At 44.4% G+C, this 25,672-nt stretch overlaps 1 protein-coding gene across 2 annotated transcripts in view; it reads left to right on the forward strand.

Moving 5' to 3' along the window:
• Positions 1-25,672, forward strand: part of znf827 (zinc finger protein 827) — a 63,922-nt gene that overhangs the window by 25,353 nt on the left and 12,897 nt on the right. For both annotated transcript variants that reach the window (XM_072384897.1, XM_072384898.1), the window contains exons 3-9: positions 55-227; positions 510-993; positions 7,513-7,791; positions 17,665-17,907; positions 20,470-20,524; positions 20,693-20,793; positions 24,586-24,723. In XM_072384897.1, the coding sequence (XP_072240998.1) occupies positions 55-227; positions 510-993; positions 7,513-7,791; positions 17,665-17,907; positions 20,470-20,524; positions 20,693-20,793; positions 24,586-24,723 (1,473 nt within the window). The remainder of the gene's footprint in view (positions 1-54; positions 228-509; positions 994-7,512; positions 7,792-17,664; positions 17,908-20,469; positions 20,525-20,692; positions 20,794-24,585; positions 24,724-25,672) is intronic.

Below are 25,672 nucleotides of genomic sequence, written 5' to 3' on the forward strand. Positions count from 1 at the left end.
AACCTCAACAAATGTCCTTTTTAAATAGTAACAATGTTCTTTGGCTCCCTCAAGGCTCCCCTGAGGATGGTGGCAAACCATTCCAGTGTCCTGTGTGTGGACTGGTCATCAAACGCAAGAGCTATTGGAAGAGACACATGGTCATTCACACGGGCTTGAAAAGCCATCAGTGTCCACTGTGTCCCTTTCGCTGTGCTCGCAAAGACAATCTCAAGTCCCACATGAAGGTTAGAGGATATGTTTTTTTTCCCCATCTCGTGTCTCTGTGTCTCTTACCCCCAGCAAAGTTACTTTTGATTGGTGCCTATTAAAGCTCAGGGAATATGATTGCCAACATTAAAGGAATTGCATGCTTGTGTTAAATTCCTCACGCATTCCACGTCTGATTGAACACTGCTGCATGTTTGTTGTACTATCTTGCTGGTGCATTTAAATCCTGCTGCTGTCCTGTAGTGCCAGAGAGAAGGAGTGATTCGATACTTAAACTTGAACCTGCCCTCCTTCTGCAGGTACATCAGCACCAGGACCGGGGTGAGACGTTTCAGTGCGATCTTTGTCCCTTCACCTCCTCCCGACATTTCAGCCTGAAGCTTCACATGCGCTGCCACCAGCACTTTCCCCGCACAGACGTCAAGGTGAAAGAGGAGCTCACAACCGACACGGAGGGCGAGGGCTCCCTGTTGGGTGACAGTGGTTCCACAGACCTGAGAGCAACAGAGGTGTCTCCACTGCACTCAGACACCCAGCAGCAGACTTCCCCTCCTGTCGAGACTTCCTCCAATCATGTCCACATCAAGGAGGAACCACAGGAGAGAGACCTGTCCGTGCTCTCTCCCTTTAGCATCTGCAGGGACCGTGCCAGCAGCAGCGCCAACTCCCTGGACCTGGTTGGAGTTGGAGTGAGATCAAGTCCGAGTGGTCCAACCACAGCCTCCATCTTCAGCCCCGACATCACTACCAAAACGGCCACTGACCTGCTTATGAAGCTTTCAGGTTAGTTTATTTATATATTTGTTTAAAAAAAGAAAAAAGAAAATGATATTCCATCTCTGCAGTTAACTATTTTTGACCCTCAGTCAATCTACAGGAATGCCAACAGATAGCAATTACATTCCAATTCCATTTTTCTGTAAGTCAGAAACCTGAAGATACTTTTTAGACTATCAAAAAGTAGCAACTAGTGAGCATTTGTTTGTAGAATAACTTCAGTGGATATATATATATTGATCAACTAATTGATAAGTTTGTTCATTTTGACTCTGTAATCAGGACAGTGCATGCAGTTGGCATCTTAATGAATACAAATACATAGAAAAACAGCTCCGAAATCAATAATTGCTTCACTGCACTGCTCTCTTTACTCACTGCAGTTGCAACTTGAATAATGGAGACATTCATGTTAATCTCCAGCAAGATGTTTGCCTAAAGTTATTTGAGTTATTAATACTTTTACGCTGTTATCAGAAATAACTTGTACATTTCAAGTCAAGGCTGCAGTGTGTCTTTGAGCTGTTTTTACTGCATTTTGAAATGTCTGGAATTCAGTTCGGCCATGTTGTGAATAGTCAGGAGTTATTATTTAAAAAGGAAGTGAATAGAAGGAGTTCACACTGTCCAAACCGAATCACAGTGCACAGGTTGTGCATGAGTAGATCCAGACAAGTCACTAAGCTGCTTAACTGTTGTTCATATTGAAGATATCACGCATGCCTTCACCGCTACACTGGATCATTCCCAACTTTGCAAACAGAATATTTACCATGAGTTTTTTTAATGAAGTAGATGGTGGACTTTGAGCCTTTTCACCTACTTCCTTCACCTCGTGACTTTAAACTGGACACGACTGCACCCGATTGATCAAAATCAGCTTTTAGGTTGCTCTCTGGATCGATTTGATGAAAAAATGACACGCTTTGTTCTGCACTTAACAGATTTGTTTCGCCTACAGGTAGCCTTCTAAACAATAACATCTGTCATGCAGAAAGAAAGACGAACATCCTAATCACAGCTGTTTGACACACACAAAGAACTGTGACCATTTTAGTTACACAGTATTGGGAGCATGTGGATTCAGCACTAACTTTCCATTACATACAGTATGATCATAAAGCATATACTGTGTATTATGACTGTTGCTGGCCTCTGACTAGCTCCACTAAAGCAGCCGGGAACTAAATGATTTGCTCAAGGGCACCTCAGCAATCGCTGTGGAGAGATTAATTCTCGTCACCCACATCCCGTCACTTGTCAGCGGAGTTGAAAAACTGTAACCTCCAGGCATCTTCCTCTTGCTTTCAGTTGTCTTTGTCAGTGCGAAGGGGCTATTTTTACTGACAAAATGGTCACGAATTTTAGTCCCAAGTTGCTGTGGTGACACTAAACGAATTAAGGGTTGATTTCTAACTCTAGAGATTTCCTCACGCTGCCTGTAGTTTCAGCTTTTCACTCGCCGAAGCGAATGTCACAGTTACAGTCATGTGAGACCGTATTTTTCTATCATTCGTAAAGTTGCAGTGTGACAAACTATTTTCCCCAGCTTCAACACACCAAATAAGCTCTACAAATATGCTGTTGTCAGGTATACAAGGCCCACTCCATGTTTAGATGCATTTTGCATGTTGGAAAATATCAAAGGATGAGCTTGGAGACAGTAGCGAGATTGATGGAAAAAGGTTAACCGAGGTCGAGCGCCAGGGTCGAGGCTACAACTGCCACTCTCCCACTTAATGCTGTGTAATTAGATTGAGATCTTGAGCAAGGATTGGAGGGGGAAAAAAAAAACCCTGAGAACATTAGATTAATTAAAAATTTATGCATAATTCATAATTAAAAAGGAATTCATAATTTGAAATGATTAGCGCCCTGAGCGCCATCCTGTGACCCCGCCAGGATGCAGAGGGACTGGGCCGGCTTAGTTAACTCCCCCACAATCTTGCACGCCCTGGCTCCACATGGATGCCCCCTGGGTGCCAGTCTCACTTCACTCCCAGACTGCACAATCAAGCCCAGGCAACTCCCAGAGGAGCCAAGATGGCTCCTTGCAATGTCAGTCCAGTGTCAAGTGGCGGACATCTTAGTCAGTACATCATTCAAGGAGAATGAGGCGAGACGAGAAGATGTCGAACTTGAACGATATGATGTTATGTCTTAATGAATGCTGCTGCTTTGATCACAAAGTTTTCCTTTTGCTTGTGGGTGGAGTCAGGGTTATGGAACCCTCTTCAGGTCTTTAAGGCTAACCGATGACACAGAGCAGCCAGGGAGGCAGAGGTGAGGAAGTTGCTCCAGGGAACTCTAGACTCTATTTCTTCTGACCTCTCTGCCAACCTAGATGGAGTGTGTACACGGGCATCTCATCCCTCCTGCTTTTACGCTGCTGTCTCAGTGCCTTAGTCCCACAAGGCCTGTGAGAGGCGATGGGGGTGGTGGTGGTGAGGTGTTTAAAAAGCTGCAGAGGGAATGAAAAAAAAAAAGCTAAGTGACAGCAACTGAGTGAGGCAGAGTAAGAGACATAAGAGGGAGTTGCATCGTTTTCCCCAGGCATAACCCCCCCTCCCACTGCACTCTTTCTGACCTCTGACATAATGTGCATATCTATTTTTTGGGTCGCCCTTCTTTCTACTGAGTGTTTTACAGATAGCCTTTGATTTTTATCCATACACGCTGACAACCGTTGGCCATCCAGTGTGATCCACATTTTGATTAAGAGATGAAAGCCACCGAGGCACTTTGAAATGCACGGCTCCTACCCTGTGCCCAGTGGACCCTGAGTTAATAATGACAGTGGGCACTGCACACCCTCCAAGCACCACCCCCACCCCCGCTGCGGTGACACAGGCACAACGAGCTTGACCCCGGCTGGGTGTGAATAATTGCCATGCGGGGGGCTGTGGGAGGTGTTGCATCTGTCATGATGCTTCTGCCGTTGTCTTATTTATCTTTTTCCTAGGAGACTATCTTGCATGCATTTCTTCTCTGAAGTAATACAATAGATCTGCAGTTTATTCAGGGTATAAAAAACCTTTTTTTTTTCTTCATTTGAGCTATAAAAATCATTTTTGTGGTTGCGATAATGGAAAAAAAATGGAGGTCTCACTCTGTATGTCACTGAGTGAAGGTACTGCAGTGGATTTTCCTCACAATATATATATTTTTTTTATTTATTCTCCTATGTGAACATCTAGATTTGATCTGATGTGTCTCTTGCTTTCCAGCTCTGCATGAGCGGACACATGCAGGCCTTTTGTGCGTGACCTCTGGTCCATACATCCCCACTGCAGCCATCAGTATCACTGTCCAGTGGCTTGCACACTGTCAGCTATTGTTCAGTTCTCAACCTGCCCCACGTAGCCCTGTGCTCTTTTTTTTTTTTTTCTTTGGGAGAAAACGGCAGCCAATTGTCAGAGGGGGAGCAGGCCGGCGTGACAGAGGTGGAAAGCTAATGAAGTTATTTGACGGCAGCCCTGGCCACGGAGCGAGAGGTGAGGTGGAGTGGACAAGCGCCTGGCAGTGAGACGGATGAGGCGCAAGAGAGAAGCGCGGCAAGGGGGAGAGAAATAAGCAAGAGAATAGGGACGGGAGTACTGTTGGTGGCAGGTGTCAGAAGGGTGCGATAACATGGAGACATACTGATAGCATCGTCCATCCTGAGCTAGAACCAGCCTTGCAGTATCATGCGCAGAGAGCTGACACAGGCCTTGGTTAGCACATAAACACACTGTCAGGAAGCTCACAGAACAGAAGCTCAGTCACCCAGAGATGCCCGGCTCTTCTGCAGATCTGTATACACAGAAAAATCTGCCAGAGACTGGATAGTGGTGATGCTGTTGTGATTGTGAAACTTTGACAGACAAAAGGCCAAAGTGTAAGCTTGGTGTCGCAGCAGGGCTTCTTGTTGGCGCCGTCTTTTTGCTTTTTGCACTGAGCCATCAGCGCGTAGGAATAAAAAAAAAATTAAAAAAAAAACGTGCCTATTGGATTAGGCTACTAAATAATTCAATGGGCTCTGTAACAGAGATTCTGAGTGGAAATACATGCTATTTATAGCAACAATCTAAAAGGTCAGTGGAGTGGTGTGACTGTGTGATTGCATGTCCTGAAGTTGTTTTTGTTCTTGTGAGGCCACAGGGGAGAAGAATTTGAGAAAGTTTATGTTAAGCATGTATGTGCAATTGGCTTATGTGCACCTCGAGTGTGTCACAGCATGCATACTGTTGAACTTGGCAGCACAAAGAAAAGTTTTCCTTGTGTTTCTGTGTTGATTAAAAGTGTATTTTATGTGCGTTTGTAAGGCGGTGACCAAGTGCGTTGTCCCTGTCTGATCCGACATGGCCCAACACGCTTCTAATTAGAGGACGTCCTTCCAGGTGCTGACCAGGTTATACTTAGCCTGCCCGCTGACATCTGACAGTGTGACATTTCCAGCTGGTGCCGTGTGTGACCCTGCGCCACTGCCCCCCGAACTTGAAGGTCGCTGCCCCTCCTCTCCCTCACCGCTCAGCCTCTTCCTTTTCGCCCTCTTGAACTGCAGCCCCAGCCTGCCATGGTGTGGCACTGTGGCATCATGGCATCACATGGGTGGTCAGAACACCAGCACCTGTCCCCTTTTCCTGCCCCGCATCCCTTGTCCCCGAGCCCTTCGGCACGGATCATCATTAATCAGAAGAGCCGGAGCCGGCACAGATTGATGGTGCGGGCAGCGGGTGGCAGGCCTGTGGCGGTTAGAGATGTTAGGTGTGATGGTCGGGTGAGGAGCAGAGCAGATCTCTGCTGGGGCCAGAGGAGACTGGACAGCAGTCTGCCCAAGAGTGATGGCCTCTGTTATATCCGTGCCCTGTGTGTGTAACAGTGTGTGTGAGAAAGATTGAACACACTCTCTGGGTTGTCTCAGACTGCTTAAGTGCCAAGGGTTGTGTGAGCAGACTTGTTTGTTAGTGCCTCACAGCATTACATTGAAAATTCTAGCGAATGGAAATACAAAAGAAACTATGTATCGCTAATTAAAACTTGTGCACTTGTAACATCTGCGTGACTCCTTAGAAGACCCAAAAATATGGTGTAATTAATTTCTTTCACATTTCATGACCATCTTTTTCACTGCATATAACAAATGTATTTCACTGTGAGGTAAAGCAACTCAGTGGTGTCTATATCTTCCTTTCTTTCCTCTCTGATACAAGCTAATTTATAGAAAGGGGGAAAAAATCAGCATGTGCCACATTTGGTCATCAATATCATATGTGACGGCCTTCCTTTTAATCTTTGCCAAGATTACAAGGTTCTTCTTCTTGGCTCGCAGTTTGAATTGGTCCCAAATCACAACTCCGTAGCTGAGGTGCGAGCACACTGAAGCATTCATGTAGCCCATCCTATTTATGATTTTAACAAATAAGATCAAGGCAACAGTGCGAATCTTCATAAAAGGTTTTACAGACATTCTTAGGTTAATTATGTTTGCCTTCAACCACAGTGCAGACAAGGGAGCGAAATGGAACATATGAAATGGCCCTGGAAACATACATTGTGTGCTGGAGTCTCCTGCAGGTGCTTTTACAGACCAGTCTGCATCGTGACATTCTCCCACTTCTGACAAATGGTGCAGTGAACCTGTACTTAATCATTAGTGTATGATAGCCTTCCCTCTTGTTCCCAAAGCAAAGAAATCACCTTCCACAGATAACTTAAACTGTCTATATTCTTAGAGCTTCTTTTAATGCTTTTTAGCCACAGCATCGTAAGCTACAACTTATATTAACGATCATTTTCTTTAGCACAGAGAGTAGTGGAACATACTGACGGACACAAAGAGAGGCGCTTAGCTTGCTGTTCTTTTCTTGGCGGCTATCGGAAGTTGCTCCATGTCTAATTATTAATTATTCATCTAAGACGGATTAGATGTGGCCCAGTTTCTCTTAAAGATGACTTTAGAACAGAGCCATCCATGTGACAGTTCACTAGCTAACCAAGGCTGCACACTGCAAAGATGACAGATCAGGGTTCAGCTGATTGCTGTGCAGTTATATGCAACTGCTGGAATTTTTCATGTCCTTCTGTCTGAGGGGGATTCAGATGAGGTCAGAAGCAGTATAAGATGAAGAAGGCAGGCTCAGGGTTGAATTAAGCAGCAAATAAGGTGCAAAGAAATGAATGGGAGTAAGGGTATGAAGGGGAAATAGGTAAGTAGTGCGGTGATAAGATATCACAAAGCTGCGACCTCTATGTTAGCCCTCAGCAGCTGTGGTGTGCTGTTCTGCAGCACGGCAGGGGGAATGTTGTATGTATATTTATCTAGTCCTTTTCACTCTAATGTTTTACTTGGGGAAAGAAAATAATGATATTTTGATGTCTTGGAGAAAATGGAAAGGATTCCATCTTTATTGTGATTTCAGAGTTAAACGTATGTCTTTCAACTCATCGTGCACCTCTCACATGCCCAATAAGCCTCACTTGGGTGTCGCTAGTTTCTTTTAATCATTCTTATTCTTTTGATCTCTTCTTTCCTTACGACTGCAGCGGCCAACCAGAGGGAAACACTCAAGTCTCCATTCCAACTGAAGGAAGAGCCCAAAGTGGAGGAGGCGCCGAGCCCCAGACCGTCCTCACAGTCTCAGAGTCAGGTTCAGCCAAGCTTCCCTGCGACTTTCTGCCAGGACGGGCCAGCGGGTGCTGCAGCATCCACAGAGCGGCCAGGGTCACTGAAACCGAGGGAAGGGAGCCCCATGGCTAAGAACAGCTTGCTTAGCCAGGATATCAACGTTAAGGTGGCCTCTGAGCTGCTGATTAAGCTTTCAGGTAGGGTATGTTTTATTGTTTTTAGATCAACCTCTGCTAACAATGTGCAAAACATTGAATCCGATGTCTTTAGAGAAATCCACGACATTTTCTAAGTTTGTGTTAAACAGTTAAAGGAAACATACTTGAATGTTTAAAAAGATGCCACACCCAAGCATTTTAAGGAAAGAACCGGCTGATATTTGTTGAGTTGAGGTGAATTCTGGGAAATGAATTGTTAGCCAAAGGTTGTGACACTGATCACCATTTAATGTAACTGATGTGTTTGCATTCAGACCTCATACATGTGAACCTCTCAAAAGTGAGCCAAACCTACCTGTGTGAAGGAGCAAATATACAGTAAAATAGTCTCTTTTTTTTATATGCTCTAAATGGTGACTAAGAAACCATAAAAGTTTCATATCACTTGGCTTTTATCTGCACCGTTTTATTACAGCTTGTTGAACAAAGTATGTTTTTATCATTTGTAGTCCACTGTTCCCCTCTGCTCTGACAACAAGGCCAGCTGATGGCATGTAAATATTGTATCTACTTCCATTATTGAACTGAAAACTTAAACCTGACTTTTTCCTTGTTCTGTGTCAGACATTTAAAGCAAATTTTCTGTGTGTTTGTGCCATATTTCAACCTATGTGGCGCACTCTGATACACTCGGGCGCAGCATGATTTAGCCTTTATAACTACTGCTTTGAACTAAGCAAGCGTGTAAGTAACGAGTCCTCAGGCAGGGGCTCAAACTTAGCTCCGTACTTTGTGGTGCAGCGGCTGTGCCGTTGCTCTTGTCAGTGCCTAAACGTTATCATAGTTTTTAGCTTCATGCAGTTTGTGTGTTGCCAAATTTAGTCGTAGCACAGGTGCTTTTTTAACTTCCATCAAAATCACTACTCAATGCCAGCTCTACTTCAAGTACATTGTGGACTGGTGCTTGTTTATAGTGGGCTGCTGGAGAGCATATCTCAAGCACTTAAGAATGAAAACTGGCTGAAGCACCAAGTGTGTGAGCATATACTGACAGGGCAAGCAACTTTAGCAATGTAAAAGGCAGAATAAGTTCCTTTCTTAATGAATTATTAATTGCAATATAGTATACATGTGTCGACATGCTTGCTCTACATTCTTCGACATTAATAATTAGTGAACTAAATTTGCAATACAAATACAGATGGATTACAAAGCTATTGGGATATTTCAGCTAAAACTGCAGTGTTAAAATGCACATTTTTCTGCTTTCGCAGTGCTTTAAAAACCTAAAGCAAATGGCCATTCGATGGTGGTGCAGTGGGGCATTGCTTCACCCGCAGCTCTTCATCCTCTGCCAAAGTGTGCATGCTTGACAGACACCTCACACACCGGTTACCATTGTTCTCTCTAGGTCGACTGGTGTTCACAGTGACTCATGCTGGCTGGTAGCTCTGTGGTACTACACGTGTGCTGCTCCACTGCCTGCCCCCAGGTCACGTTTCCCTGTGTGTGCGCATGTGCTCGTGTGTGTGCGTGCGCGTATGTGAATTCAGAAAAGACAGGAATAACCTAATGTAGGTTTACGAGTGCAGACAAAGAAATTGATAAAATGATGGGGGTGGTGTATATTTCTTTCACCGTACTGCATCCACCTGAATTCTTTGTTTTGCAGTCGAGCTTCCTCTTAATGTCTCCTCTTTTTTTTTTTTTTGGTCTTTCTGGTCCCTGCGCTGACTTAATCCTGCCAGGGTTTTTTTTTTTTGGGCTTCTAGCAGCTTGGCCAGCATTTATCCACTCCCATTACTTACACTAGCTCTGCCAGGTTGACCTAGGTTAGGGAAAGATGCTGCAGCGTTCATCCGTCCTCCGGCTCCCTCTGCCCCTTCACACAATCCTTGGAGCGCAGTGCCGTCCATTGCCATGGAAACAGTGGGGGCGGTAGATGGAGAGGGCTGTCTAGAGTGACAGCCTTGACAAGAGTCTGGACCCTTAAATGACCCTGGGGGGGAAGGGAGGGAGGAAGATGGTGAGGAGGAGAGGAGAAACCAGGGAAAGGTCACTGCCGTTACAGACGTGTGATTACAGTCATGAGGTTCAAGGGCACCTACACTGTAACCTCTCTCTGTCCTTTGTTAAAGGTCAGCCCCAATAAGCATTCTTGAATAGTAGAAACGCATTGAGAGTTTAGACTAAGCATTTTCTTTCTTCAAAACACCCCTCGCTGTCTGTCTAAGTGTCTATTTCCTCATTCTTATTTGGCAGCGCAGCAAATGAACACGGCCTAATTAAATTTCTGCTGCTCATCCTGCCTCGGCCGTGGCGTTGGACAGTCGGAGCAAGTGGGGTTGTCATCATTACTGCCCATTGTGCTGTAACATGAGTTGCATCATCCCTTTAACTAGGTCGTTTCTTCTCTTCTCCCCCCCCCCCCCCCCCCCCCTCTCTTCTTTATCAAACGTTTGTTGGTGGTGTTGAGTCGCCTTGCTACTGCTACCTCCCCCACATCTGTTTAAAACCAGGCTGCTGGTGTCTAGGGGCTAATTACGCCAGGCTAAATAGTCCCCGGCGCCAGCGGCTAACGTGTCCTAGCAGATGGGCACTGGTGTTGCAGGGCATGAGGAACATGGCGTCACAGGAAGGGAAGATGAAGGGGGGTTGCAGGGCTCTAGGTGGTGCCCTGGCAGACTGGCATCGTGTGGGTAACAGCCGTGCCACCCACTCACCATCCAGCCACCCTCTCTATAGGTGTGAAATCACACTTTGTACTCACTTAGCTCCCCTCTGCAGTGCTCGTTACATTGCTAAATCAAGTTACACGAGGGAGTTATGAACTGTGGAGCAGAAAGACTTTCAACTGAAGTAACAGCAACAGATATTAAAGAAAATCTGAAGTGGTTATTTTCTGTTGATATCATTAAAAATCCCACTCTACGTGCAGAAAAGGAGTGCTGTCACTAGCCCATTCAAACAGTTCTAATTAGCATTGACATGTCGATTAAATAAGAAAGTTTTCCCTGGTTCAGTCCACCACATCTGCTTAAAGTATATTGTACATTGTGATATTTGAGATTTACTGCTTTGGCTTTGTCTAATTAGCCAAATGTGACAAGAAGCTGGAAGGTCTTCTGGTGGCTGTTTTTTTTTTTTGTAGCAATGCCTAAATCTGATTGATTTGTAATTGCTGGCTAAAACCAACCGGTTTCTCATTATTATACTTGACAAGCCGTGAGCTGAGTGGCACAATACTGTTAGCTTACAACACCAACCTCGAGGATGGCTTTTGTCAGCTTGATTCACCAGCAGTTCACCCTTCATCCCATCCGTTTCTCCAGAAAGAGAAATTGAAAAGCCTCATCTTTGCTCTTTATTTTTACTGGCAAACTGCAGTTTCGTTCTGTTCTTCTTGAGAGCAGTAACTTTCTTTCTAGTCTTTCACCAATCATATCTGGGATTTATTTATTTTCTAATTGCACATGAACTTTGAAATCAACATGACTAGAATTACTGACAGATCTCGAGGTGATATTTGAGAAGGCTTTCTTTACGATTCTCTTGGTTCATCAGTGCTGTCGGTGTGTTTCCTTTACAGTGGAAGGATTTAGTTCAAATACATGCTTTTTTTTTTAAGATTCCATGCAAGACTTAAAAGCATTTGCAGTCTCTTATTCAGAAGGCCTATAGTGCCATGTCGTTCGTCGCCATTACATCGAATAAGACCAGCAACTGAATTGGCCGCAAGGGAACTACTGGTTTTCTCACATGACTGTATGCTAAAACAGAGCAGTTTGTTGTTGGTGTTTTTTCCTAAGCGCTGTTGGGTTTTGTACATGATTTCCTCCAGGTAACAGCCGTGGATCCCCGTGTATTATGCCTCTGCTCTCGCAGAGATTGTTTACACCGAACGTATTCTCTATCTGTCTTACTGCCTTCTGGATTTAGTCGGCTGAAGGCTTTCACAGAGGCTAACAGCTGTTGTTTCTGACAAAACTCAATCCATAGCTCAAAGCAGACTCGTTGAATTTATACTTTGTTTTGTTTTGTTTTTCTGTTTATCCCTCCCATTGTTGCCGTGTATTTCTACCACACATTAGATGACAATAATAACAACTCAAGCGAAAGAAAGACACAGATGTTGCTGTTGGGCTGGAAACTACCTTGATCATAAGCAGCTTGCATCTCATCGAAGTTTGCTTTCCTCAGTTCTTGGAGTGTTTTTTTGGGGAAAAGAAAGCACAGAACTTTTGTTTTTATTATTTGGTTAAAATACATGTGGAAATGCTTTTTCATAGTAAGTCAATTTGAAGTTCATCGTTGCTCTTTACTCTGTATAGCTTATCCCAGCATACTGTCTGAGCTGTTCACCAGCTTGATCCACAACATTGGTGTCATTTTGCAGTATTATCTCATATTAAGCTGCGGACTGCTCTGACAGTGTCCTCACTGTGACCCCTCAGAGTGACCGCTCGCTGACCTGTTTTACTCCCACCCTCCCTACCTTCTGTCTCACTGGCTCTTCATCACTTCCTATAGTTGTATTTACAGAAAATGGAGAGAGTCTTTTTGCCCTGCACTGTTTGTTTTGTCCCTGTAGTGCCTACTTTTATATGCAGGAATGATTGGCAGAATTACTCAGGCAATCAATCACCACCTTTTGTCTTGACCTTGTGTGATAAAGCTGCAGTAGTCTTAGATTAGCTCCGGCTTGTGCCGAATGTTTTTTTTTTTTTTTTTTTTATGCTTAGGACCACTTCATAAAGGCAGCATCTTTCTCCTTATGGGCTGTTTATCAAGCACACTGCTCAAGAGTCAGATGTAGCTGTAGTTTGTAACCGTTGGAAGGTTTAACTACTAAGCGCTGGCTGGTTGAGGATCAATTGTAGCAGCAGCTGTCTGTGAAGTCTGCAGGCAGGGCTGCTGTGGCTCCCACATGACATGCAGTCTCCACACTGCAGCCTTTGAAGCGCCTGAACTCTTCACCCCTGTCTGAGCAGGTCGGCTAGAGAGCAGGAGAATAGAGAGATTGAGAGAGCGAGGGATGGGGGCAGGGATGGAGAGAGATGTGGAATAACAGAGCAGGGAGAGGAGAAGACAAGGATAGCAGGAGGGGGAGAGGTGGAGAGTTGTCATTTAGGCTCTAGCCCACTCTCATCCTTCTGTCCTCCCCCAGCTCTTCTCTCTCATTCTGCTGTCTTCTCTTCTATCTAACCCTCCGGTGTTCTTTTTCTGGCACTCTTCTGACAATTTCTTCCTTTCCTTCACCCCTGTTCTTTGCCTCACCCCCTGTCTTCCTCACAGCCCCATCAGTCCAAGAATCCTTTTAGATATCTTTTTTGCATCAAAGTTGTTTCGTGACTCGACTTCGCTTGCATCGAATCACTAGTTGTATGTTTTTTTTCTTTTTTTTCCTCATCTAGGGGTGATTACAAATCTTTGCTGAGTGTATATTCTCAGTAGAACGGGCTGTCAGGTCCACGCAGATTCAAGCCGACACCTGAGGTCAAAGTTGATCACTAAAAACAGAACATCACACAAACCCCAGTCACTTTCAGTCTCACTCAAATCTTAAGTGGTGCTGCATAAGGGGGTAAGATAGTTACAGTGCGCCTGTGTTAACAAAGCAATTTCAAGCACATTGTAAAGGAAAGTGCGGCACGGTTTCCTTTAAAATCCTAACACAACTGACGCGAGCTTCCATTTGTAACCTTCTCCGTGGGTGATGAGCACATTCGAGAAAGTTTCAACCAAATTAGTCCAGAGCCGCTCCACAAATAGGACCCACATGAATTTGTTTAAACAGAGGCATGCTTGAACTTAACCAAACTGAGACTATCAGGTCACTGCTTATTTTAAGCAACAGCCAGAAGAACAAAGATGAGCGCTAAGGCTTCACTAAAAGACTTCACTTTCAAAATGTGCAGTATAAGTTAAAAAAAATGCTGATTTTAAAGGAACAATAGACCTTTTAGATATTGATGTGAGGAACTGAAAACTGTTTAGTTATATTAAACAGCACTGTTGTACTGTTGGTGACATTTGAGAGCGCTGTCCTAACCCACCGATTGAAAATGTAAAGTTCAGACGAGAGCCTGCGAAACTCTGCAAAGCATTTTCTGACTTTTGTAGGAAGACAAATATTAGATCACCGGTAATGCAATAATACTGTGGAAATCAGTTTCCCCAGTTTACTTACTACCACTCAAAATATTATCATAGACCTGGCTCCTGCTGTATACATACCATTACCGTGTTTTAAAAAATGTCCTTAGACTTTGAATTTGTTGAGTTTTGGGGTGATTTACAGAGGAACTGGAGCATCAGTGACACCAAAGGAAGGCTATGATATTTATTGAGAAAGGGCAAGTGCACTTTCCACACGCACGCTCGTGTTAAGGTATTTTTCCAAAGCAGATTCCGTGGCCTAATGGCAGCTGCTGTATCACAGAGCAGGGCTTCAGCACTCGCAGGGATGACACACACACACACACACGCACACACACACACGCACGCTCTCTCTTTCACATACAGCCACGAGCAGACTGAGGGCTGCTTTTTATGGCTTCAGAACATTAGGTCATGACCCCACCCAAAAAGCCACAGCTATTATCAGCGTGGGAGTGAGGCCATATTTTCATTTTTTATTTTGTGACAGGTAGACTTTTCCTTCTGGTCTGCTGGGATGCGATGCTTTCAGTGCGCTTGAGATCAAATGTTTTCTGTCAGTGTCACCGATCTCTCTGTAATGCCTCTTAAGGATGTTAGCATGTTTGTTCTCGCCCTGCGAGCTCAAGTACATATAGGCTCCTTTAGAGCCAGGATGTGTTTTCGCAGCGCGGCGGATCTCTTCGCCTCAGTCGCTGGAGCGGTGATCCAGTGATGGAAGCTCATGTGTCCCTTGGTTGACCCTTTCAGTGCAGTGCACCCCCACCCCCCCTTACCCTCTTCTCACTCTGCTTCTCCGTCAGCCTCTCCCAGGTTACTCGGCCAACTCAAGCCACCTGATTAAGGGATTAGTGGGGCCGATGGTTGTCAGTGTCCTCCCCCTTGCTGGTTACTACCAATAAACCAGACACCTGGCTCTCAGGAAGGAGGCAAAGGGGGTGGCTCTGTTTTAATTCATTCATATGAGCACAGTAGTTTACACAAGCGCATGTTGTAAAGTAAATGCTCTTCCATCCAGTGAGCTGTAGGTTCAGTCTTTGTGTCTCTAGTTGGACATGTGGAGCAGGGGAGTACAGAATGGAAGGGAAGGGGGGGTAGGGTTAACACAGTGTTTCTGTCTTGTATCTCCCTCCCTCCTCTCTCACTCCTGCTCCTCTAACCTCCCCCTATCCCTTCCTCTGCTCCCGATGCCCAGCCAAATTCATATATCCCATAATCGTGCTGAGTCGCAGTGTCAGCCACACTGCATCAACCCCACTGCTTTGTCCTGCTCCTGTTTGTCATCACACTGAGACTCTGCCTCCCGCCATCAGACTGGTCAGAGATCAGCTAAAGATTTGCCGTCCTCCCTCTTTTTATTTCTCTTTCTTTGCGTGCGCATGTGTGTGTAGACTTTGATCCTAATGATTTACTTAGCTGGAGGTACAGCAGCTGTACTGCGAACGGTTGCCGTAAAAATGAATTTGATATTGCACATTTCTTACACCTACATAGCTCCTCATCAAGATAATACCTCTTGCATCCCAGTTTCCTTTTTGACGGTTTAGAAATGTTCATGGTAGCCCACAGCTTTTGTTTAATATCCATAGATAGAGCAGAGTCAGTGTTTGACACTGCAGATGAGCTCGGGGCATTCCTAACAGCTGCCGTCTCCCTCTTGACTATTTTTAGCCTCTTCACCATTTGAACCTTTCAGAAAAGTGAGTCAATGGCTATTCTCACCTTTCAGACCACTGCTTGTGCGCGTTTTATTTGAATAAACGCAGGAGAGTATTTCCTTAGTTAGGAGTTTTTAACTGCTTGCTTCAGTGAAGCCACATGGGCTCCTGCAGTCTCCTTCCAGCAGCAGCGTGCCCTCCCTGTGCCCCCTTTGCCCTAATAACGACACAGCTAGATGTTAACCGGCTCAGCTCAGCTTTAAAGACGATGCTTGTGTTTTTGATTGATTTGAAGTTGCCAAATTTCCTTCCATCCACGCCAGTGTGTGTGATGCTTGCTCCACTTTTTCCTTTCACTGTGGTTTTGTTTTGCCCGGGCCAGCGAATGGGAATGGAAGTCTTGTCGTCGGTCCACCTCTGTGTGTTCTGAAGAAAGATATTTTAGTTAAGTCTTACAGTCGTTGGGCTCTTGGAAACCATTTGTAAAACTTGGTTGTCTTGTACAAAATGATCTCTGACAGCTGATTTTACAAACGCGCATGGATAATTAGCCATAACCCTTCACTAAAAACTGCAATCCAGAGGTTTTTCATGTCATTTATTGATCAGTTTATTTTGATAACCACAGAACAGCCAAGTCCAAACCTTCTTGCTGCATGGTTTTTACTGACCATTAGAAGGTTTTTCTTTCAAACAAAAGTCGATGCGTTCTTTGCAGCCTTTTCTTGCACACAACGGGCAGCTGAGACTTTGAAGACACTGAACCCAGATAAAATGAAAGATAATGTTTTACTAGAACTAACAGCTTGCTTATAAGTGCAGTGACATGTTGTGGTAAGAACTCGTGACCTCTTGTATTATACCCATAGTTAATTTACACTAAGGAATCATTTTGCACTGGCAGCCAGGTACTCTGAATTTGTCTGAATGTGAAGAACATAAAACTGACTAAAGGGCACGTTCTTTATGAAAAACTTTCAGAAGAAACTTTCAGCAGAAGAGAGTCCTCGGGACGTGCTCGCTTGCTTTTTCCCTTTTCACACTTTTCTTTCTCTGTGCCCGTCTCCTGATTTGGACCACAGCTCGTGCACATTTGAACTGGCCAGTTCTCTGAGTGATCAGAACAGATGCATCCAAAATTACAGCGCAGTCATTGCCCTTGTTGGTTCAGAGATTTTTTACATTGTTAGACATTGGTTACTAGCTTCAGATGAACTCTTGACTTGATCTCAGACTTGTTCCAACATCTGACCGCAGACAGAAAAATATCTAGATGAGAACCGCTTCATTTGGAATTCAGCTCTGTTAAAATACATGAGAACAGAGAATGTTAACATATACTGGGTATTAGAATATTATATAATAATGTTGAAGGAATTATCATACTAAATATTCAAAGAAAATATCAAGATGCGCATAGTCTATCGCTATTACACGAAATACAGTTCACACAGACAGTAATAGTTAGTATCTGTCACTTTGTACCCAAGTGTAAATCCAGCATTCAAAACACACAGCTAAGAGCTGCATCTAAAAAAAAGCCATCAAATTCAAAGCCTATTTGAAGAGAAGAGGTGATGAAACATACATATTTTTTCTTTTTCTGAACTTTCCTCATTAATTTTCTTTTTTTTTCTATAGTATCGCTTCACAGGCCCGTTTGGCCTCATGCTATTATTTAGATAAATCCACCTGAGAGGATTAGACGGGGAAATCATTTTGATTGAATGGTTACAGTAAATCATTGGCATCCAGGGGGGCAGAAACCAACACTAATCTTTATTTAAGGGGCAACAAAACAGAGAAAGGCAAGGCAGCGCTTGTTTAATTTTAACAGCGCTTTGTATTTGTGTCAGACACTGATGTTTCTATTTCCATCAGAGGCTGATATAAAGGCTGAAATAAAGGTTCTATTAAACGGTGACGGTTGTCTCCACTTTTTCAGAAAGCAAAAAAAATCTCATTTAAAAGGCTTTGTGTAAACAGTGATTTAGTTTAAAATAGCTTCCTCTTTTCTTTTTTTTCCCAGGTCTAAACGGGTTCAATAATCTGCATTCAGATGAACGTCTCACCAGTAACTGCTTTTCTTCCTCAGAGAACAACAAAGATGCCCAGTACCAGAAGGTGAAAGTAAAGGTGGAGCCCATGGAGGTGGACCCGCCGCCTGCAGAACTCACCCCACCCGTCTCTCACCTCCTGGCCTTCAGCACTTTAGGAGCGAGTGAGAAGAGCGAGCCAATGAGCAACCTCCCAGAGACGTTGGCCTGTCCCCAGAAAGATCTCTTCTCCCAAGACATATCGGTCAAAATGGCATCGGAGCTACTGTTCAAGTTGTCAGGTATGCTCTCGAAAGACACGTGCACTGTTGTCAAAGAGACTGCACGCACGACCGCTCGCAGTATAGCGTGGTGTGTTTTATTTTTACTCTCTCACTGCAGCACTTTGCTGTAAACCTTACACATTTTGTAATACTGGACTACAAACCAAACGTGTATTTCAGGATATCTGCCATGTATTGACATCCTGTTTTTTTTTTGTTGTTTTTTTTGTACCTGCATGGCCATGGAAGTGACACTGAGGCAGTGGACAGCTGTTTGTATTGCTAGATTAAGACAGAGCTTTGAGGTGTATCCATCGTCCCCCAGAGAAAAGGCAGAGAAGTGTGGAAGGATGTGTGTGGCCAGGCTCAGTTCTTGTCCAGAGTCTGATTTGCTTAGTTTAAATGCCACATAGACAAACAAGCTTGTGACAAATCTCCCTCCCTCCCACTTTTCTTGCTCTCACACATATTCACAAATTCACACATTGACAATTCTTCTTTCCCACACTGTCTTTCATGCACACCTTTACACACTCCCACAAGGCCCCATGGGGAGTGGTGTCTGCACAAATGCCCCCTTCTTCCCTCCTCCCTCTTCTTCTTTCCCTCATTCTCTCTTCTCTCCCTTGACTCGTTTTCAAACATGCCAGCTCAAGCACACTTGGCTGCACATGCCCCCCCCCCCCCCCCCCCCCCTTCACTTCCCCTCCCTTCTCCCTCCCTTTACATTTCTCCTGTGCGGCATCTCCATGGCAACGCGGAGAGAGACCTCTGTCCTTGGCGAGCAATGTGACGGAGTGGGGTGTTTTGGGTACGGGGTTGGTGTTGGCTTGTAAGGAAGGGGGGGGGGGGATAAGGCGAGTAGAGAGGGCAGCGGGGTACACGACATGCCCACCAAGAGAGGCCAGGGCATCGCTGGCCTGGCAGCAGCGACAAACACCCCTTTAGAACTTGGTTTGAATGTGAGGGGGACTGGAACAGAGTGGGCTGCTGTCACACAATGAGCAATCAATATGAATTACCCAGAGCAGTAGGACCTCTGAGACACATCAGCAGCAAGGTCGCTCTGAACACTGAGATGATTGCAGCTTTGAAATTCACTTCAGTGCATCGCCTTGAAACTCACACATATGGTTCCATTCTCAGTCATTTTGTATACTGCTCTACGACTAGTGAACCCTGAGAAGCCATGATCTATGATTCAGGAGTGGCTGATTTGACCACTTCTGCTTCATTTAACATTTAGAAACCTCTTAGAATTTTTTTTTACCTAGATAGTAAACTTCCAGGATTTCTCAAAATGATCGGGATTTTCTGTAAAACATGATAACCGGTCTGAATTAATGCTTTTATGTAACGTACATTTTCTCAAGATTTCCTGCAGCATTGAGCAGTGAAGACGCACTTCCACTAAGGTGCAGTGAAATGATTCCTTTTTTGCGAAAATAAAAGTGTCTGATTTGACTCAGGAGGTGAGGGGCTAATCAGTCATATGGTGCCGTCACTTTACCGCCAACAGTCTGAAGAGCATTTTGTGGAGTCAGCCAAAGAGAAATACTTTGGGGGTTTTTACAAGTTGTGAAAACTACACACAAATGTTGCCACCAGTCACAGTAATGAGTCGATGTAAATAAATAGCGTACGGTCCACACTTACTGTATGTAGCATCTTTTAACCCTGGCAAATGGCGAGGTGTTACAAAGCTTTACAGTGCGATTCTCAGACAGCTTTTTATTGTATACAACAAGCACTTTTTTTCCCCCACACACACACACTGATGAGCACATCGAAGTGGGGTACAGAGTCATACCCATCATACACCTGGAGGGGTTGGGAATCGAACCGTCAACCTTCCAACTGGCAGATCGCTGCTGTAGCACCCGAGCCACAGCCGCTAATGTAAAAGACAGAACAAAATAATCGCACCACCTCAGACTTATCAGGCTTGATGAAAGACAAGGTAATGCTGAGAAATACTTGAAACACTTAACATACTTTCCTCTGGGCTCAAAAAGTTTTCAATAGTTTTACACAGTGAGCACTTGGTAGATGTTCACTATGTGATGCAGTTAACTGAATTCAAAAACCTTGGGGGGAAAATCTCACTGATGATCTTTACTGATGTCGTGGGGATTCAGCTAACTATTTGAACCCGTGGTTAGCAGAGGTGTTCATCGAGATATATGTTTCTAATTTATTATCAATTAAAGGAGTGTGACACACACGTGCCACCCGAGAATGGCAAATCTATCCAGCAGTAAAAGAAAGGTTATGCGTTGTTGGGATAGCTTGCAGAGGACAGGCCTTCGGACCCACTGGGGAAAAAGCCACTCCTGCAGGTGGCTGCTGCTCCCATGACGAACACCAGCCGAGCTTAACCTTGATAGATGCAGCGGCGATTCACATGTATCGTCTCTCTATCTGTTCGCTGTTAAAAGCTGTTTATTTACCGCCAGACCTTTACTGAACTGACCTGAGCGTGACATTTTTTGGGAAAAATTCCACCTCCGCCGACCTCATTTAGAAACGTTCCTATATTAACTGGTTTCATGGGATTCTTCTTCTTGTTGTCATTTCCAGAAAAAGTCAGCAAAGCCAACAACCACAAAGACAGCAACATGGTTGGAATAAACAGGTAAGTTAGTAACACCTGACATGTTTTAAAATGTATGAAAAACACAGGTTTTTGGGGGCTAATTTTCAAATGGTCAGCAATCGATTACATGGTTCAACTACAGCCTGCACGCGTGTGTGATTTAGTGGCTGTGGCTGTGTCGCTAACGTCATCGTGTCTCTGTTTCAGTCCATTCCTGGACGATTGCTTCAGACAATCACCCTTTAACTCGCGCTCCAAGAGCTCTTCCCCCGCTGAGGCCAGCTCCTCTACCAGGGTAGTGTTCAACGGTGAGACGCATGTTACACACACACACACACACACACACACACACACACACACACACACACACACACACATACTTACACACACATATATGCAGTAAAAAAAACAGCATGAGAAATAGCAGAGACACAAGGACAAATCAATAACCATTGCGGAAAGCCAACTGTTGAAGTGCCATTATGTTCTTTATATTGTCTTTCCAAGTGGTTTAAGGAAAATGACTTTATTTTGATAAATAGCTTTAATGGTTCAAATCGTTTCCTCTGTTGTTTTGTGGCTCCTGCCTTTGCAAATGTAAATATATGAAACGTATGACTCGAAGTGCTCGACACAAAGCAATGTTTAAGAAATAGAAATTGATATAGAACATGCATAGAAAAGATAATTGTCGTGTTGATCAGAGATTGGGGGGGTCATACTGGGATTTATCCATAGATGCTGACAGTCTTATACGTACTGTACACGTGCACTGCTCTCTGTTCAGACGCTCCGGTTAACCCCCTCTGCCTGGTTCATATGTAGCACCTCATCTGGCCTTTCTGACCTCTCACGTATCTCCCCAACCTAAAGGCTCTGCCCAGGGCATCGCCTGTCTCCCACTTGTCCCTGGCATCCCAGAACTTCCCTTCATGTTTCTTTGACAGTGAGAGATTCAGAGGTTAATTAGCTTGTGCCAGCTTTGCCTGTCCCTGCCAGTTAATGAAAATCTGATTGGCTTCTGGGTGTCAAGAGTGTGTTGAAAGCTAATTCGCCAAGGCCTTTCCCCCTGTGTGTTTAAGCCTCACGTCCAGCCTCTGTTGCTTTCTTCTCTTACACTTGTGTTCTGTTTTACTTCTTTCTCTCTTACACTTTTGCCCATCTCCTCTTAATCCTTTATTTTTTTTTCTCTGTCTTCATGTTCTGTCCTACCCCTTTTATCGGCCCCTGATCTAAACATTTGTGAATAGCTGCAAGGAGAAAAGAAAATGTGCTCTGAATGGCACAATGGACAAATATATCCAATTAGCACTTACAAGTGGAGTTAGGATTAATGAGTTCCCTCAACTGCCTGCTCCTATGAGCGGACAACGCGTTGCTTGTAAGTGATGTGTTACAACCACAGCTGTATCGTGATTGGTTGACAGCTGGATATGACTTTGTGTCTGCATTTAAACAGGCACAGATAGCGCTAAAAAGTGTGTGTTTCCCTTTAAGCATGAAAGAAAGAGTTGAGTAGGAGTTTGTGTGATACCAGTGTGACTTCAGGAGTTCAGTGTCTCCTCCTTCCAGTCTGGGCTTTAGCACACTTCTTCATTTCTTGTTTGCGTCCCCCTTCTCTGCTCTAAAAGCACTAATTAAACCATTAACCACTTCAAGGCCATACACCCTAATTGGCTTAATCATCAGTGTGTCTGCTGGGTCATGGCTTTCGGTTCCAGCTGTCTGACTTCTCACCACCCTGAGTGACTTAACCAACACCAAGTGTCACTTGTGAGTTGGACAGTTATTTCTTTCTTTTTTTTTTCTCTGAGAGCTTCAGCCACAAACCTTCTGAGGCAGTCAAAGACTTGCAGAACAACCCATACACAGAGTTTGGAGGAAAGTTGCAGCAGTTCGTACCAGAGGTCAGAAAGCCCTCGATGTGCTGAGATGTGATGAGAGAACCATCACAGTTTTGAAACTCGAGCTGCATTATTTCCACTGTATGTCAGTCTTTCTCTGGATTAGTCATTTAGTTCTGAGTTTGGTCAACACAGCATCGTAGTAATATATTCATCGCAGTTTCTTCAAGATCATAGCGACATCTTTAATGTTTTGTTAAGTATTAATTTTACTATGAAATAGCAGAGAAAAGCAGTAAACCTGAGAAATGTTTGCCAACTGAATGATTTACAAGCTACTGGTTATGTGATGATTAGTTGTTCAGCTTGCAGCTGCACTTTAAAGTCATTGAAAAGCTCTGCTGATTGAAGACCTCATTGTCTGTTGTCCAATGGGAGAATCGAGTGTGTGAAACGCTGCTAGAAATAGTGTAGAACTAGGTTCACAAAAATCTAAAATGTTTGGGGAAAAATCAGGATTGCACAGGAAGTCATTTAATTTCTTATTACTAGTTCTTCAGAAGTTAGTGACCATAGCACTGCTGTGGTTGCCCAGATGCATCCCGCCCTCATTCTATGTTGCTCCCCTCTACTTTCTGAAAAACTTGGGACGACAAAAAAATGGGGACAATTTAACAAAAGCACCCAACACAAATTTACTAGTTTCCATTTAGAGGGCAAAGAGGCAATTAAGTATGTGAGACAGATCCAGAGAAAAATGCTCAAGGTTGTGTGAGTCAGCGCAACAGCGGCTGAATGTCTTCTTACACCACCATCTGCTCATTTCCACTGGCCACAAAAACTGCCCCAAATGCCAGAAAATATTATTTGTTTTTCCTTCTTAAGGCATTCAAATCCTCAGAAACACCTCACCAGCCGGCTAGACAGGGAACTGAAGTCATTTAAAGAGCACCTTTCCCTCTCTGTGATGCTGTACCTATAGCAGGTTTTAGTCAAGGCCAGCTTCTGAAGCCCGAACAACGTAGAAACTTTATCTTTTTTTTTTTTGCTTCCACCTGTAGAGGTTCAACAGCAACTCCTTGTTTTCTCCTTATTAACTATTCTGTGCGCTACTCGTATAATGAGGGGGAAATTCAAAGAAGCAACTTCAGTTCTTGAGGGTTTACCTCAAAGTATCTGCGAATAGCTTTTCCCATATTTTCAGTTCTCTTCGGGGTGGATGGAGGAAGGGGATGGGCATACGATAAGGAGAGCTGCAGTGTTTGTGTAATTATGTTGCAGGCTTCACAGTAAAGCACTGCTGCATGCTGTTGACACTACGAATGCATTTACACTGCAAGACCCGCAGGCTACATAAGGAGCATCTGTCAAATGGTGCCAGACAGGTTTCAGACCTGTGGGTTAGCAAATTAGCCTACAGTGAAACAGTTGTTCAGCTGCATCACTGAAACGAAAATCACTTGAGCTTTTCCTTTTTTATGCGCCAGAAAATGTGGGGGAAAGAAAGAGAACTTTAAATGTTTGTTTTGTCAGTATTTTATGCCGTGCCCTGATTTACATGAGGAGACTCCATGAAAGCTACACTGTACTGCACACATAGTGGTGGTGTTAAAGGAGCAACCGTTCAGTAATGATAAATCATTCTCCTTTTTTTAAACGTCATAGGTTTTTTTTTTTTTTTTGTTCCTGTCAGTCATTCATAGTTTGATAACGTCCGATGAAATGATCACAGCGAGTTAGAAGATGTTTTATGTGCTTTGATAAGCCAAAACAGTATGGCCGCACCTGACAAATATGCTGTCGCTGTACTCCGGCGTCCTGCCGTGATTCTAAAATGACCCTACAAGCCAGCACGGTTGTTTGTCTCGTTTGTGTGGCCCTGTGATGAACTATTGACCTGTCCAGGGTGTACCCCGCCTCTCGCCCAGCGGCCGCTAGGATCCAGGCTCCGGCCTCGACCCTGAATCGGATTTAATTCAGGAAATGTGCACGAAATGTGCACATATGGAAAACTGATGGATGGTACCACAAAACAGCTTTAAAACTGTGTGTTTTCGCCACTGCTGTCGCAGTTGCTTCCTGAAGTCCCCACTGGGCTGCCATTTCCCTTGTTTCCAGTCTTTACGCCAAGCGAACTGAGTACAAGTTGACAGCGTTTGGTCCCTGTGCAGATGTTTTGTAGCTGGTTGTGGTGGCAGTGAATGATGGCTATGATTTTTTTTTTTTGTTTTTTTTTTCTGTCTCCGTGTGTTTCAGACTCAGAGAAGGATGACGGCGAGCCAGGAAACGGGATCGCTCAGTGGAGAATACACGAGCAGCTCTTCCCCTGTCCCGTCTGTGGCAAGGTGTTCGGCAGGCAGCAGACCCTTTCTAGACATTTGTCTTTACACACAGGTAAACTCCCACCTCATTAGTATTCGTGCACACCACTCCTGCAGATCTAGCTGCCCATTTGCATCTCTTTGCTAATGTACAGATGTTAGGTATTGTGTTTATACATGTCTTGTTCGTGCTGCCCACAGTAAATAAATAAGGTTGACCAGACTAGATTACCCTTCCTTTAAAGAGATTACTACCATGATTAGTCTCACTGGGAAAACTGCCCGTCTAATTACCCAGCTCGAAGGATGCCTCACACGGTGTCTACACACTCGCACGCACACACTTGTAATTCCGATACAGCTACGATTGGTTCGCTCATTCACTTTCTCTCACACACTCACGGACACGGGAGACTCCCCCACTCCCCTGTGACCTGATTACACTGCGTTTTCAAACTTGGCCTCTCTTCACTCCCCATTGATCCATTCAGCCCCATCACTCTCTTCCACTATTCCGCTCTCAGGCCTTGTTAGTTCAAAATATGACACTTGTCCTGCCTGCAAAATTTTGTTTCAAGCAAATTAACTCTGAACTCGAAATGAATGCAACCTTCTTGGGACACCAGACCAAATCACTGAGCGCACGAATGGAGAGTCGTGTACAAAATGCCCCCACACAATTGGACATGCTCTCACATTTCGCGCGCACACCCGCTACGTGACACACACACACACACACACACACACACACACAAACACCATCTGAGAGTGTTGGCTGTGAACAGCTTGGCCACACCACAGAGAGCAGAAGCAGGGGCATATGTCAGTGTGATGGTCTTTTTGGTTTCCCAGGCGACATAAAGGTTGCCTGGCTTTGTGTCCTTGGGGCAAATGGTGTGTGCGTGTGTGTGTGTGTGTGTGTTAGCGTGTGTTTGAGGAGGGGAAGCTTGAGGGGTTACATGTGTTGCTATGTTAATTTGTTTTTGGATAAAAGGAAGTGTGTTTTTGCATAGATTCTATAG

Source organism: Leuresthes tenuis, unplaced genomic scaffold (genome assembly GCF_036924035.1).
Source record: "Leuresthes tenuis unplaced genomic scaffold, fLeuTen1.0.hap1 SCAF_4, whole genome shotgun sequence".
Lineage (NCBI taxonomy): Eukaryota > Metazoa > Chordata > Actinopteri > Atheriniformes > Atherinopsidae > Leuresthes > Leuresthes tenuis.